The sequence below is a fragment of the Boleophthalmus pectinirostris genome, unplaced genomic scaffold (genome assembly GCF_026225935.1).
Source record: "Boleophthalmus pectinirostris isolate CB_2022bp ecotype Guang Dong unplaced genomic scaffold, ASM2622593v1 HiC_scaffold_15, whole genome shotgun sequence".
Classification (NCBI taxonomy): domain Eukaryota; kingdom Metazoa; phylum Chordata; class Actinopteri; order Gobiiformes; family Gobiidae; genus Boleophthalmus; species Boleophthalmus pectinirostris.
The window spans coordinates 23,668,828-23,681,791 of NW_026571070.1; the positions used below are offsets into that span (position 1 = coordinate 23,668,828).

At 39.8% G+C, this 12,964-nt stretch overlaps 1 protein-coding gene across 5 annotated transcripts in view; it reads right to left on the reverse strand.

The window, feature by feature from the left end:
- The window catches only part of cacnb2a (calcium channel, voltage-dependent, beta 2a), a 38,215-nt gene that overhangs the window by 2,108 nt on the left and 23,143 nt on the right, over positions 1 to 12,964 (reverse strand). For 2 of the 5 annotated variants that reach the window (XM_055151139.1, XM_055151141.1), the window contains 11 exons: positions 10,863 to 10,982; positions 4,813 to 4,935; positions 4,614 to 4,744; positions 4,427 to 4,503; positions 3,955 to 3,974; positions 2,833 to 2,913; positions 2,702 to 2,760; positions 1,989 to 2,098; positions 1,424 to 1,575; positions 1,054 to 1,149; positions 336 to 518 (listed from right to left, as the gene is read on the reverse strand). In XM_055151139.1, the coding sequence (XP_055007114.1) occupies positions 336 to 518; positions 1,054 to 1,149; positions 1,424 to 1,575; positions 1,989 to 2,098; positions 2,702 to 2,760; positions 2,833 to 2,913; positions 3,955 to 3,974; positions 4,427 to 4,503; positions 4,614 to 4,744; positions 4,813 to 4,935; positions 10,863 to 10,982 (1,152 nt within the window). Of the gene's footprint in view, positions 1 to 335; positions 519 to 1,053; positions 1,150 to 1,423; positions 1,576 to 1,988; positions 2,099 to 2,701; positions 2,761 to 2,832; positions 2,914 to 3,954; positions 3,975 to 4,136; positions 4,268 to 4,426; positions 4,504 to 4,613; positions 4,745 to 4,812; positions 4,936 to 10,862; positions 10,983 to 12,178; positions 12,295 to 12,964 lie in introns of those variants that run through there. The other 3 variants (XM_020935742.2, XM_020935741.2, XM_055151140.1) reach the window with 2 other exon arrangements.

Consider the following 12,964-nt stretch of genomic DNA (forward strand, 5'->3'; position numbering starts at 1 on the left):
AGATAAACAACTATTACATTTTAAGCTCAATCCTCCTCTTCTGACAGCTCAGCATTAGCTTCATTTTCAGCCTTACAAATCCATTTGTGTTGGCATTGAATGGAGAAATTAAAATATAGCAGGACAACAAATATAAGCTGTGAATGGAGTATGCTAGATGTATCTTGCTGCTATTTTCAACCTACATCATTCCACTACTGCATTTGTAACTCTCTCATTGAATGTCTGAAATTGTTCACACATACATTTTGATCATGAGTAAGTTTGAACATGCTGTATATTTTTATCTTAACTTGTTAACTACTGTCTATTTCATTTGAAGGTTCATCTTGTACCTGCAGTGCAGGGAGAGGGGCTGTGCTGGAGGGCAGGGGATCCGTGGGCAGCTCGGTCAGGAGTGGGTCAGGCGGGCTACAGCTGCTGGGGTGAGTGCTTTTCCAGTAGGCCTCCAGGTAATCAGCCATGTGCTCACAAGCATCCTCCAGCTGGTTTTCATCCAGAATGATGTCAAACATTTCCTGAGATAGAGAAACGGCCAGTCAGAGAATACAAAAAAGGAATGGGGTCAGGACAACAGCACTGCACTAGTTATGAAGCATCTCATACAAAATTTAAGCTCAGACAACAGAGCACAGTTAAATGCAGCATTTACAACTCTAACCCTAAGAGTTCTGCAGAGTTTTTCTTTGCCCCATTACTCACAGTCACTCAACCATCAAGTAAACAAAAACATATGAAGTTCCATATTTTTTATTAGATTGCAATTTCTGAAATTCTCTCCAAGCAGGTGATGTGATTTGAAATGAAATGTTTAACCTGAACACCCTCACACACTGCTTTTTCACATAAGCCTCCAGCCGTAGAGTACTTTCTTCATTCTGGCCTTTTGAAAAATATCACAAAGCAGATTACAGAAATAGAAGTGAAATTGAACTGGCAGTACTGATAAAGCCTCTAAAAATGTGACTTATCAGATATGCACTAAGCTCATGGCTCCAGGGGGCAGAACTGGGTTGAAGTCAGCCATTATTTGGGTTCAGCACAGGAACTCACAGGAGGGCACTGCGCCAGCTTGTCAGCTGCCACCATCTGCACATTTAGGTGTTTGGCCTGGGACTTGCCTCTGGATTTGATGAGACGCTGCAGCACCTAAGCATACATGACAGACATGACAGACCATACAAGGGGCATCAAGGGTTCATATTTACATTATATTATCAAAACACAGGCTTACAAATTGTGCATGTTCAGGTAGAAAAAACACGTGGGATAATATAATTAATTCTAATATTAAGAACTATTTAGATGTGGGTGAGTATGTAAAGAGAGAAATTGTAACAGCCCCCCAAACCAAAAACGCTATGAAACATGTATCCATAATTAGAGTTACTGCAACAACCTTCACACCGCTTTGAATGTTTACCTTGGGAGAGGTGATCTTTACATAGACTATAATGGGTGCAAGTGAGGTCTTCCCCAGTTGTGATGGATGGTTGATGGTATCAGCGTCAAGAACTACTAACTGTAACGTCCGTGCCAGCTCAAAAATACGCTCAATCTCACTCTGGACTTCAGCTGGGGGGAAAGGACAGGGTCAATTAATATATCATCAAAATATCTTAGACAAGTCTAGTCTTTATTAATATAGATTTTGTTAGTTTTGAGGTTAGAATTTGGACAGTAATTTGTTAGGTGATTACACAGCCTTCTTAATATACCCCAAATCTGTCCAAGTTAGGGTGCAGTGTCCTCTGTGGTTTAGTATTTGTTCAACAATTGTAGGTTGTCTTCATATGAAAGCTGATTTTGTGCATGTACCCTATTCCAAACCAGTGCTGCTAAGGGCTATGTGGACTTATCGTTAGTAATGTCAAAAGTTTCTTTAAACGTTTCCTTCCAATTCCACATGACCAAGGTCTCCTTGAAAACATTACCAAATCAAAACACCAGATGTTTCCAGGCATCACAGTAATTCTAGACAAACATACCCAAGTTGGAGCGCGTGTTGGAGCGTTCGATGATGGCGTGCTTGCTGGGGTTGTTGAGAACTGAGCGTTTGGCAAGAGAAATGTCTGCAGTGACACGAGTTATTGATATTCTGCCACAAGAGACAAGAGCAAATAGCATGTTAACAGAAACATATGCTCCATTTGGAATACCCAGTACACAACAATCCCCATATTTTATTAAAAAACACAAAGAACAAATTGTTATTAGCAGTTATTAGTATCTTAACTTTGGGCTGATCATCTGACTGACTGCTTATAGCACCAAAAAGCTGTAGCTGTTATGAGTGGGCAAGAGGAAAGTGCCCATGTAGATAAGGAAAACAGTCCTTATGTTTCATATTCATTTAACATGCATTGTCCTTCTGTTGAAGTTTTGAGCAGTGCTGTAGCTATAAGCACATTCTTGCTGTTGTGTAACTTTATGTCTCTTCTGTTCTGGCCAGTCAGACAGCAGGACGACAAAGTAAAGGACTCGACATTGTGAAGGAGAATCTGCTCTGCTCTAGAGCCCATTATGGCCTATTAAGGACATGTAGAGGGCCTATTTAAAGCAGCACACATCTCTGGGCCAAACAAACTTGTTACACACTCTGGGCTAACCTCTAGGGACACATAAATACCAGCCTATAGAGCTGGAAGAAGACAAGGAATGAGGAAGGAAGCATGGGTTTACAAAGTCACTCTGAACTCACCTTCCCTCAAATCTGTGTTTTAAAAAGTCAAAGAGAGCTTTTTGCATCATGTCTGTCACCTGAAAAAGCATACAGCCATTATGAACCATATAAAAATTGAAAGGTAGAATTTGAGAAAAGCTGTCTGGTACCTCATAGCCCTTCAGTGACGGTCCAACCAGAACCACGGGCCGCATGGAAGGCACAACATCGTACGGAGGAATGTGTTCCGTCTTCAGTTAAGAGAAGAGAAAAAACACTGGCTCACATTTATGGAGACGAAGTGCACAGCCACCATCACAAATCACCAGAGGGTTAGAGCAACAGCGAGACACAGACGAGACGCTTAGGAAAACACGCTGAACCATGGCATGTTGGTCTAGGCCCGTCCACAAACAGCAGACCGACATTTGATTTAGGACAGATTTTGATACTTTCTTGTATTGTCAACATTGTGCCGTTGAAATTAGGTTACACTATACTATGAAAGTGCTTCAGTGTTAACAGAATAAAGAGTGCCATGTCATGGTTCAGAAGTTACAATGGCAAAGTGTTAGTTCAACTGCCTGAGTACATTATATGTACCATCATTTTTATCTAGGATACAGTGAGACATCAATTTAAAAGGTAACTTTTAATTCTTCTATAAACATGGATAGATTGTACTTCACAGTTCACCACTTCTCTCCAGTTTATTTGTTTTTTTGTCTCATGTTTGCTGCCGTCATCAGGCCGCCTCTAGGGAGGTTGTGGGAACTGATGCACACACTGCCTAGCACGAAAGCATAGACAGTTGTTCAGTACTACTGATCATAGCATGGTTTAGCATTCATTAATCATGTTACAAACTCACTGGCGGACAAACTCATTGTTAACAAGATTACGGTAAGTCTTTTAGAATATTTAGTTTTTATGAGTGAATACACAATTGCAAATTTTAATAATGTAGTATTTCATTAAATGATTATGTAATTATATAGTACTTTTAATTTAAGGTATGAGGCCTAGGAGACTATATTTTAGATAATTACAAAATACATTAAACATCAAAGTTTCATGGATTCATATGGGCTTCTATTACTTGCCATAAGAACAGTTTTTAAACTTTTGAGTATCTGTTTATTATTTTGTATAAACTGATGTCACACTGTCACAGGTACACAGGTTCAACACAAACACAGCACAGTTTGTGGGGCCATTAGAAAGGTGAGAGGTCAGAGGTCAGGATAGGGTCAGGAGCCTGTGCTGAGTATGCAGTGTTCTCGACGACTTACCGACTTTTGCTTCTGCTTAGCTGTGGTGGAGAGGAGAGAGAGAGAGGTTAAGAACAGGCATGCATGCTCAGGGCTGTGGATGGTGTTATGGACAGGACAGAGAGGGCAAACTGAGAGCAGCCATGGGCGTTCAGTGAGAGCCGAGCGGACGGCACACGGGCACAGTGTGCACTCCCGTTTACCTTCTTAAAGAAAGGCATTCGTTTCTCTTTTGCTAGGGGTGTGACAGTGTTTGGACTGGCTTTAGGGGAGCGCAGGTTGGTCGGGACTTCATTGTCCTCTGGGTCTAAGCCTGTGGCATCTATGTCAATGGCTACGCACACAGACACACAAGAACTTTGTCACACTGAGCTGAAAAATGATATGTGTAGACACCATTTTTATTGACAAACATAGGGCAATAATATAATGCACAGGTTTCATCTTACCTGGACATATAGAGCATAATCTAAAACATCTTTCAAATACGTACCAGAGGACGGAGGAGTAGATTTCCTTGAGTTTGGAACCACTTCACCTAAACTAGAGGAGGAATTTGCTCCCAATTTACTGAAACGGAAATAAACACAAAAGAGAGAGAGGGAGAGAGTCTAAGAATGATGAAAACTTTGACTGCAAAGTGGTAGTAGTAATCAGAGAAGAGGCATCTTTGCGTGTACCTGAACTTGCCCTGCTTAGCTCGCTGCTCCTGGAGGATACGGGTGTTTTCAAGCTTCACTGGACTGGGGATGAAACCGATTTCACAGCCTTCTTTCACCAGGCGTCCAATCCACCAGTCGTTGTTGAATTTCTACACATAAATAATGAGAGTTAATGGACACATGTAATGATTTTGAATGTCACAAAGATAGATTGTACCTCTTTAACATGCAGGAAGTCTTTAGCATCAAAGGAGACGGCCATGCCTGGTACAGGGACATCATCATCCAGACTGGCGCTGTAGCTGACATTTGTGCGAACAGCGAATGCAACTGGTTTGGTCTGAAAAAGTTCCAGTAAGATAATCATTTATGACAGAACAATGTTGGATGTGTTTCCAATTGCAGTCTAGTATTGCCATTCTGATTAAATTTGCTGTAGATACTTTCTTGGGTGAAAACTACATTTCTCTTTTTAGTTAAATTACTATCTTACTTCCTGCAGTATTAAAGCAAAACTGTATAGCACTACTGTCAGAGCTGATCAGTAACTAATTCATTTTACATAAGTACTATACAGATTTTGAGGATCTGTACTATACTAAGAGTCATATTTAATAAAAAAAAAAAAATAAGTGGTAGTAGTACTGGAGTACTAGTACATTTGTGGCATGTGGAGTTTTTTATGTCTTTTGTCCCATTTAAAGTCTCATGATGCCCCCTCCAGAAAGTTGATTTGTGCAGATGTACAAGTTGTGGGCACAATGCCATTCATTAGCCACTTGGTTGTGACTTGGCTGTAATCTATTTTAGGGGTCATTAACAATATATACAGGTCTGGCAACCTTTTAGGAGATAGTAAATATACAAATTATAGGGCAATTGAATTCCTGTTTTGCAATTACACCGTTCTAGTCAAATGTCTTTCTATTCTCTGCAGTTCAATTTTTTGTTACAATTCACAACATTTATTTATATATATATATATATATATATATATATATATATATATATATATATATATATATATATATATATATATATATATATATAGTAAAACGTACTTTCAATACTTAAGTAAATTCTAAAGCAAATGCTTCAGTACTTTAAATTAAGTAATCATATGACTGTGCTGCTTTTGGAGTATTGGAGTAATATTTGACCAGGAGTATCTTTTGTTTAACTCAAGTAATGAAATGCAGTACTTTGACCACCTTTGACACCGTGACGGGTTGATAAATCAGTGGCTCAATGATTCACTAACATTCCTCTTAAAGGCCTATTGAGGGAGTAAAGTGTTTTGTGTGCTATTTCTGCCATACGCACTTCTCATGTGTCTGTGCTGAGGGTTTCTACTTGAATTAGACCAGTTTTGTTTTTGTATTGGTACAAATATATTTTAGGTGAATCTCTGTCAGCCACAGTGATGCAATTTGTTTGGTTCAAAAATACACCACAGCAGATTTCTAACAGACAGATCAATTGTAATGTCATAAAAGAACCATGCTTAAAAAGTCAAATCTAGATATCTGGACAGGTTTTGCAAGCCTAGATTTAGCCATGCAAAACACACATGCCTTGAGAATTACATAAAATGCTTTGGGACATAATCATGGAGTCAGCCTGGCAGTACTGGCAGCAACAGTTGGACATGCCCACAACCAGATTACATTCAGTGGGCCTTAGAGAGTGTGTGCAAGCTGACAGGGGGTGAGTGCCAGCCAAAACCAATGCACAGGAACGTGGCTTAGACTAATCTCCCAACATAGATTTGTATGCTCAATATTTACCTGCACATGAAAGAGGCCCATGGGAGGGAGACCTTTAGCCACAGGTGCAATATTTTAGTGCAGAGTTAAACAGACATCTAGATCTGAGCTTTCATGTACTAGCACACACAAAGACAAGAGATTTCGACTGTTCAGATTAGCAGTTAGTAGCAGTTAGCTGTAGCAACCACATGCTATAAGACTAAACAAGTGTTACAGACATTTAGCACAAAATCTTATATGGATGAGGGGTGCACACTTGTCCCTGTATAGAAATATCAAGCACTGTACGGAATGTCCCAGCCATCCCAATTCAGTAGTCCATACTAATCCAAGTAAGATTTTTTTCCATGTTCCACTGCAAGAGTGGGGCCATTTTATCTTTAATATAATAAAATAGGACTACAACTAGCTACAGTGAGAAATTCCTTTCTGTGTAACCCCAGCATTATTACAGATATTTTTTGACCTACCAATAGGTGGTGATTGGATTTATTTGGATCGATCTGAGGCAGGTTTCAAAAGTGGGCTCTGGGGCCGAGGGAAAATGTGCACTTACGCAGTCATGAATCAGAGCTTTCCAGGAGCGCCCTACAAGGGACAAGAGTCTGCCTTTCACAGCCTTCACTGTCCAGTGCACTGAGTTACAACAGGTGAGATAAACTAGCTGGGATTATGGCTGTAATTCAGGAGTGAAAGCCCTCCTCTGCTGTATAAATATTCACTGGTGTAAGCTGCTGGTTGGTGACATCTTTGAAGACAGAGGCGCAGAGGCTGCAGAGGACGGGCCGACCTTGTGCAGTCACATGGTGCAGGAAGTACTAGAGGAACCCATTAAAGCCTGCATGTAGTAAATGTATTCTCATGCATCTCCTGGGCTTCTCCTCCCAGCTGCTCCACGCGGGTGGCCTGTCACATTACATGGCTTAATTGCATTTTTCAGTCAATCCCACACAGCACTGGTCAAAGTTTACATAGAGCAAGATGAATATGTAAAAACGCCTTGGTTCTATGTTGATTTATAACAGGGGCTTCATTATAGATGCCATGTGCTGCGCTGACAGGGGGAAAGACATTGGAAGGTTATGGAGGAAGTTTCATGAGGAAGTAAAATATAGAAGTGCAAAAAAAAGAAGAAAAAGGAAGACAAATTGTACAATCCAGAGATGCTATATCTGTTACTGAGACACAGAGCAATGGACCACAGTCAATTAACAAGGCATGGTAACATCACAGCGCTGTATGAATATTTTATTGGTTAATACCTCGATGTCCTCTTTGCATGCTCAGACTTATGTGCTGGCCTTGTGGCTGTTGATTTGCCACCTTACATGCCTCTGCTTCCCCATTAGCAACTCTAGTTGCCTCTCTGCAGCTATAAATCTGCAATCCACACTGTTTCTACTGAATGTTGGGGATCGATCGGAAATGAATCCTACGCAGCTCTGTGTGCAAAACGCTGCACAGGAAAGCACGTCAAATTCAATTAATATGGTGAGAAGACAGCGTTACCTTCATTAATATATTATGAGATAATTCTTAATGGTTGTGTTGGAACCTAATGATAAATTAGAAGTAGGTCTGTTACGATAATTACTATATTATCATTCAATACATGACAGATGGAATAATTATTTTTAGAATATTTATCATGGACCATTTTTCTTTTACTAGTGTAATTTTCCTGTACAACAAAAGAGTTTGAGCCAAAGATGGCTGAATAAATAAGTTCTAGCTGTCAATGAGTGTTGCATTTAGACTTTATGGCATGTTCATTAAAGAGGGGTTATTTTACTTCTCCCTTTGCTCTCCACATTACACCACTCTTCCTTCAGAGCTCTATCACAACACAAGCAGAATATATCCCACAAATACTACTACTGCACATTGCATCAGGTTTGTCAAGTTGTTGTGAACAGTTTTATATCATGTTTTTGTATATTTATGGAAAACTGTCTTGTGGTAGCATGGTTGATATAGACTCATGGGCTGAGCAATGGACAAAATTTTACAGCTAACCGCAAGGAGGGTTACAATCATAGACTGAATAGGGCCTGGGAAAGATTGCTAAATTACTGAAACATGCATGGATGACATTTAAAACCTCCACAGGCATATTTTTGATGAGGGAACAAAATTATAATATGGTTATAACATGTATTTTGTAAAATACCTCCTCTTGTACATATAGAATGTAGTTTTTAGAAGGATACTTTAAAATGATCTCATCAGTGATATAATGGCATTCAATATGATTGTTTATTGTATTTTTCTTCCACAATATATAATACTTCAAAATTTGCTATCGTGACAGGCCTAATTAAAGGCTGCAGTAGTGTCACAACTATATGTGAAATTTTTATAGTACATCTAATGAAGTGTATCATATGTCATGTGGCTGTTGAGATGAAGAGGAATTCGAGCTGTAGATTGTGTGTGTGTTAGTCTGTGTTGTCTGCGGTGAGGGGCTGAGGTGACAGACTGAAACGTGAGAGCCAGTGTTTCAGAGAAAGCCCCCAGTGCATCAATTACAGCTAAGCCACTTCATTACCTCAACCAGCGGTCACAGCCCATGTTTATTTATCATATTAGTCTGACCGATACCACATGAAAACTGAGGAATTTATATCACTTATTAATATCAGATTACACACTTTGTTGGTTTTAGTATGGTATTATCCAGATCGAGATTTTGTCATAGCAAGAACACTGCTGAATAGAGGGATTATCAGACAATGTCACTTCGTGCTCTAAGAGCCGCGGTCCTGTGTGGTAATATGTTAGTGTCTTGTAGGATTTCAGCAGATTTCAGGCTCTCTCAGGGACGGGTCCTGTTATGTCGATCAGATATGAGTGAATGTCCGGCTACTGAAGTTCGATACATTTCTTCTTGGCTTTTACACACTCATCTCCATTTAACACTTATGGGTTATTAAGACATATCCCACTCACTAATGTTAGTTCAGCATCATAACTTATTTTATCACACGGTGATAAACTGTCAAAACACTGACAACATCGCTAGCTAACAATGCAACTTCATGTTAACTACACAGACAGCAGTGCTTTCTGCACTCAGGCTGTGAGTGCATCCGCTGTGTTGTCAAACATATAATCTGTCTATACCATAGCCCATCACCAGTGGGCTATGTGTTATGGGTGAATCAGGGGGAATGCAAATTTGAGATAGTGTTGTAAATAGACACTGAAGGGACAGAACATATTGGGGCATGTAGGAAACAAATGTGAGTGACACGCTGTTGCTAAGTCTAACAGTGCTCATGAAGGTTAATGGTGGAGTGCAATTCCATACTCCAGGTCCATGGAGCAGAGGTCTGCTAACACTGAAGTTGCCAACTTGCCATGACTAGAAATATGACAATTTATGACCAGATCAAATCATAAATAAAAAAAAGGGGGAATACACATAAAAGTGTAAAAAGCAAATGTGATTATTAACACAAAACAACAGTAAAAACAACTATATTTTGTCTTATATTCTGATATAGACCCAGACCATTCCAAATCTATTCATGAAAGGTTCAATTTAGTCCAAAGTGATTTTTATTTTTCAGTAGCAATGTCCACTAAAATTAGTATCAAGTTTCAATTGTTGTTTAAGATAGAACATTGTTTAGCTGTATTGTTAGCTGATTGTAGAATGTTGTTTAACTGTAAATTAGCACAGCAGCGTTTACACATGAGGACATAAATGTGGATTGTGATTGGAGTGATTTGGTGGGAAAGTGCTCCCATTGCTATTCCTGATATGTGCAGTGCCTGTGTGTGTGTGTGTGTGTTGTTTGTTTACGTGATGCTAATTGTGGCCCAAAGCAGAGCAGCACAGGCGAGGCTTAGCTCCGTTAAACAAAGAGAAGCCCCCTGTGGCCCCTAACATCTCCCAACAAACATTAAACATGCTAGCCTGATCCATGCTGATCCATCTTCTCTCTCTCTCTCTCTCTCTCTCTCTCTCTCTCTCTCTCTCTCTCTCTCTATCAATATATATATATATATATATATATATATATATATATATATATATATATATATAATAGGAAAATGAATAAGGAGAGTCATATTCCACTATGTATATATACCAGATTAAAATATATATCTGGACTTAAATTAAAAAATATAAATATCTTTGTATAATTAATATTTTGCACCTCACACTGGCAAATAGTTTTATTATTCCACGATTCTCTGGTGCGCTTGGGGAGCCCTAAAGACTTACTTTGATACAGTCTAACAGAATAACAGAATTGTGTAACTTGAGAAAAAAAAGAATGGAGAAAATAGAAATATTATTGTCAGTCCCTTGATGCAATAATGTGTAATTCTATCCTGTTTCGCCCTTAAAGCCTGACCACATGAATTGTTCATTTGACAGCCAGTTGCATTTGGAAGCATCCTGGGTTCAATGGGATCCAACAGGTACAGGGTAAAGGGTACAGGGCTCAGGGTACAGGGCTCAGGGTAAAGGGCACAGGGTACAGACCTTGGCCTTGTCGAGCTGTGCCTGGGCCTGGCGCTCTGCCTCTCTGCGCACTGCCTCCTTATCCTCTTCCAGGGACACATCCGAGTCGGACGGGCGGCTGGTGTATGAGTCGGCCGAACCCTGAAACAAAGTCACAACCACAGGGACTATTATAACTTGTTATCTATTGAATGCAAGTGAAGCGAGTTTGAATTAGTCATTAGTCTTATTCTTTGAGCTGTGTGGGGTGCTTGCCGTGGCTTGTGCTCGACTTTATCTGATGTGGTTGAGTTTCAAAATAGGCAGTGTTATTTTCACTAGAAACATACAATAAAAGGCAAAATAATGATGACACTGCAAAACACAAAACAAAATCATTACAATATCAAGTTGCTGCAGCAAAAATGGTAGTTAGACTTGTTTGATTCAGTAATAGTTGCCAAAAGGATTAAGGATTAATGGGCCAATACAAACTTTTGAGTAGGAAATTGGTTCCAAGAAGTGGTACATTTTAGTACTCCTGAAGATCAATAATTCCATCCACAAGGCCATGATGAAACACCACTTGTTAGCGTGCTATTGTTTTAATGCAACACAATTCAGATCTGTTTCTCAAATGGCCCAGTGGTCTTGACATTAAGACTTTGCCATTCAAATTCTGCTAACCCTAACAACAGAACTTGAAATCACACTGTGGAGCACCCAAATCCAAAAACTGACCTAAATTATCAATATACATTAATTCAATCAATCAATCAAACTTTATTCACAGAGCGCTTTTCATACAAAAAATGCAACACAAAGCACTTAATTATTAATTTATTTTAGTGGAAGTCTGATGCTAATTTTAAAATAGCTGTTTATAGTCATTTGTCTAATGCCAACAACATAAAACAATTAGTATTTGCAGACCATCTTGTTATCTCTAGTCATGTTTCGTATTGTACAGTCTGAGTGGAAGTGAACATTTCCTCTGTGAGGAAATGCGCCAAAGAACATAAAGTGTCCTTCATAAAATACCATCATCTCCTTGTCTCTGTGAGCCTGCACATTTGTTTTGATCTTTTTATGACAAATGCAGGAGGGAACACTCAAGAACACCAAGTCCAAGTATGTATGCTTATAAATGGCAACACATAAAGGAAAGAACCTCCTGTGTGCTCTTATCATGCATTCTGCCATATAAAGATGCCTCATAAATAATTGCAAAGCACAGAGTAAAGCTTGTGGATGCAGTGCTTTTTAAATATACATGATGACAATGTTACATCAGAGCAGCACCCACAGCCTTTGTCAAACCAGGAGTTAATTGCAAGCCCCATGCTGCCTATTCTTACCTGCACGATAGTACACCACCCACACCAGCTCTTTCATTCATCCCACTGCACCATAACACTGGCGTCTGAGTTAAAAATAGCCTCCTTCACCCGCTCCTGATTAGAATTACCAAAGCGTCACATACAAAGACGAATCGTACCTCTGCTTCCTCTTCACTTACCCCGCCTGACTGATGACTCAAATGTCCCCCATATAGTAATGTTGCACAACACAAGGTTATTCATGTTTATGTCAATACAAACATGCAGCATATCAATCATCATGCACTGCTCTGTCCCTCTCCCTGCACTATACCCTGCTTGAATAACTCAATAACTCCATAGAGCGCTGGCATGCAGTTTGTAAACTGGACAGCGCTGTGTTTGCTATTCTATTCAAGCAACATTGCTACATACATGCGATTATATGGAATAAAGCAATGAGGTAGAAAAAAGCAGAATGTATGACAGAAGGTTTGTAAATAGAAAAGTATGAAGACAACAATGATTCTATCTCTGAAGCAGTGACATGAGGAAGAGCACAGCCCCGGTGGGTCAGGAGGAGGTGATGTGGAGCTCTGCCCAGAATCTGACAGCTCACTGATAACAACCGCCCATGTGTGGTAATAACTGTCCAATAACCAGCCTGACCCCACCTGCAGCCTGATGGATACCCCTGCATACACACACATACCAAAGGACACACTCTAACTTTCACCCAGCACAGAGCTGCTTACACAGGCATCGGAGTTCTTGACACGACCCCCCTTGGCTCGTTTCAGCAGGCGGATCCAGGTGGCCTTCATC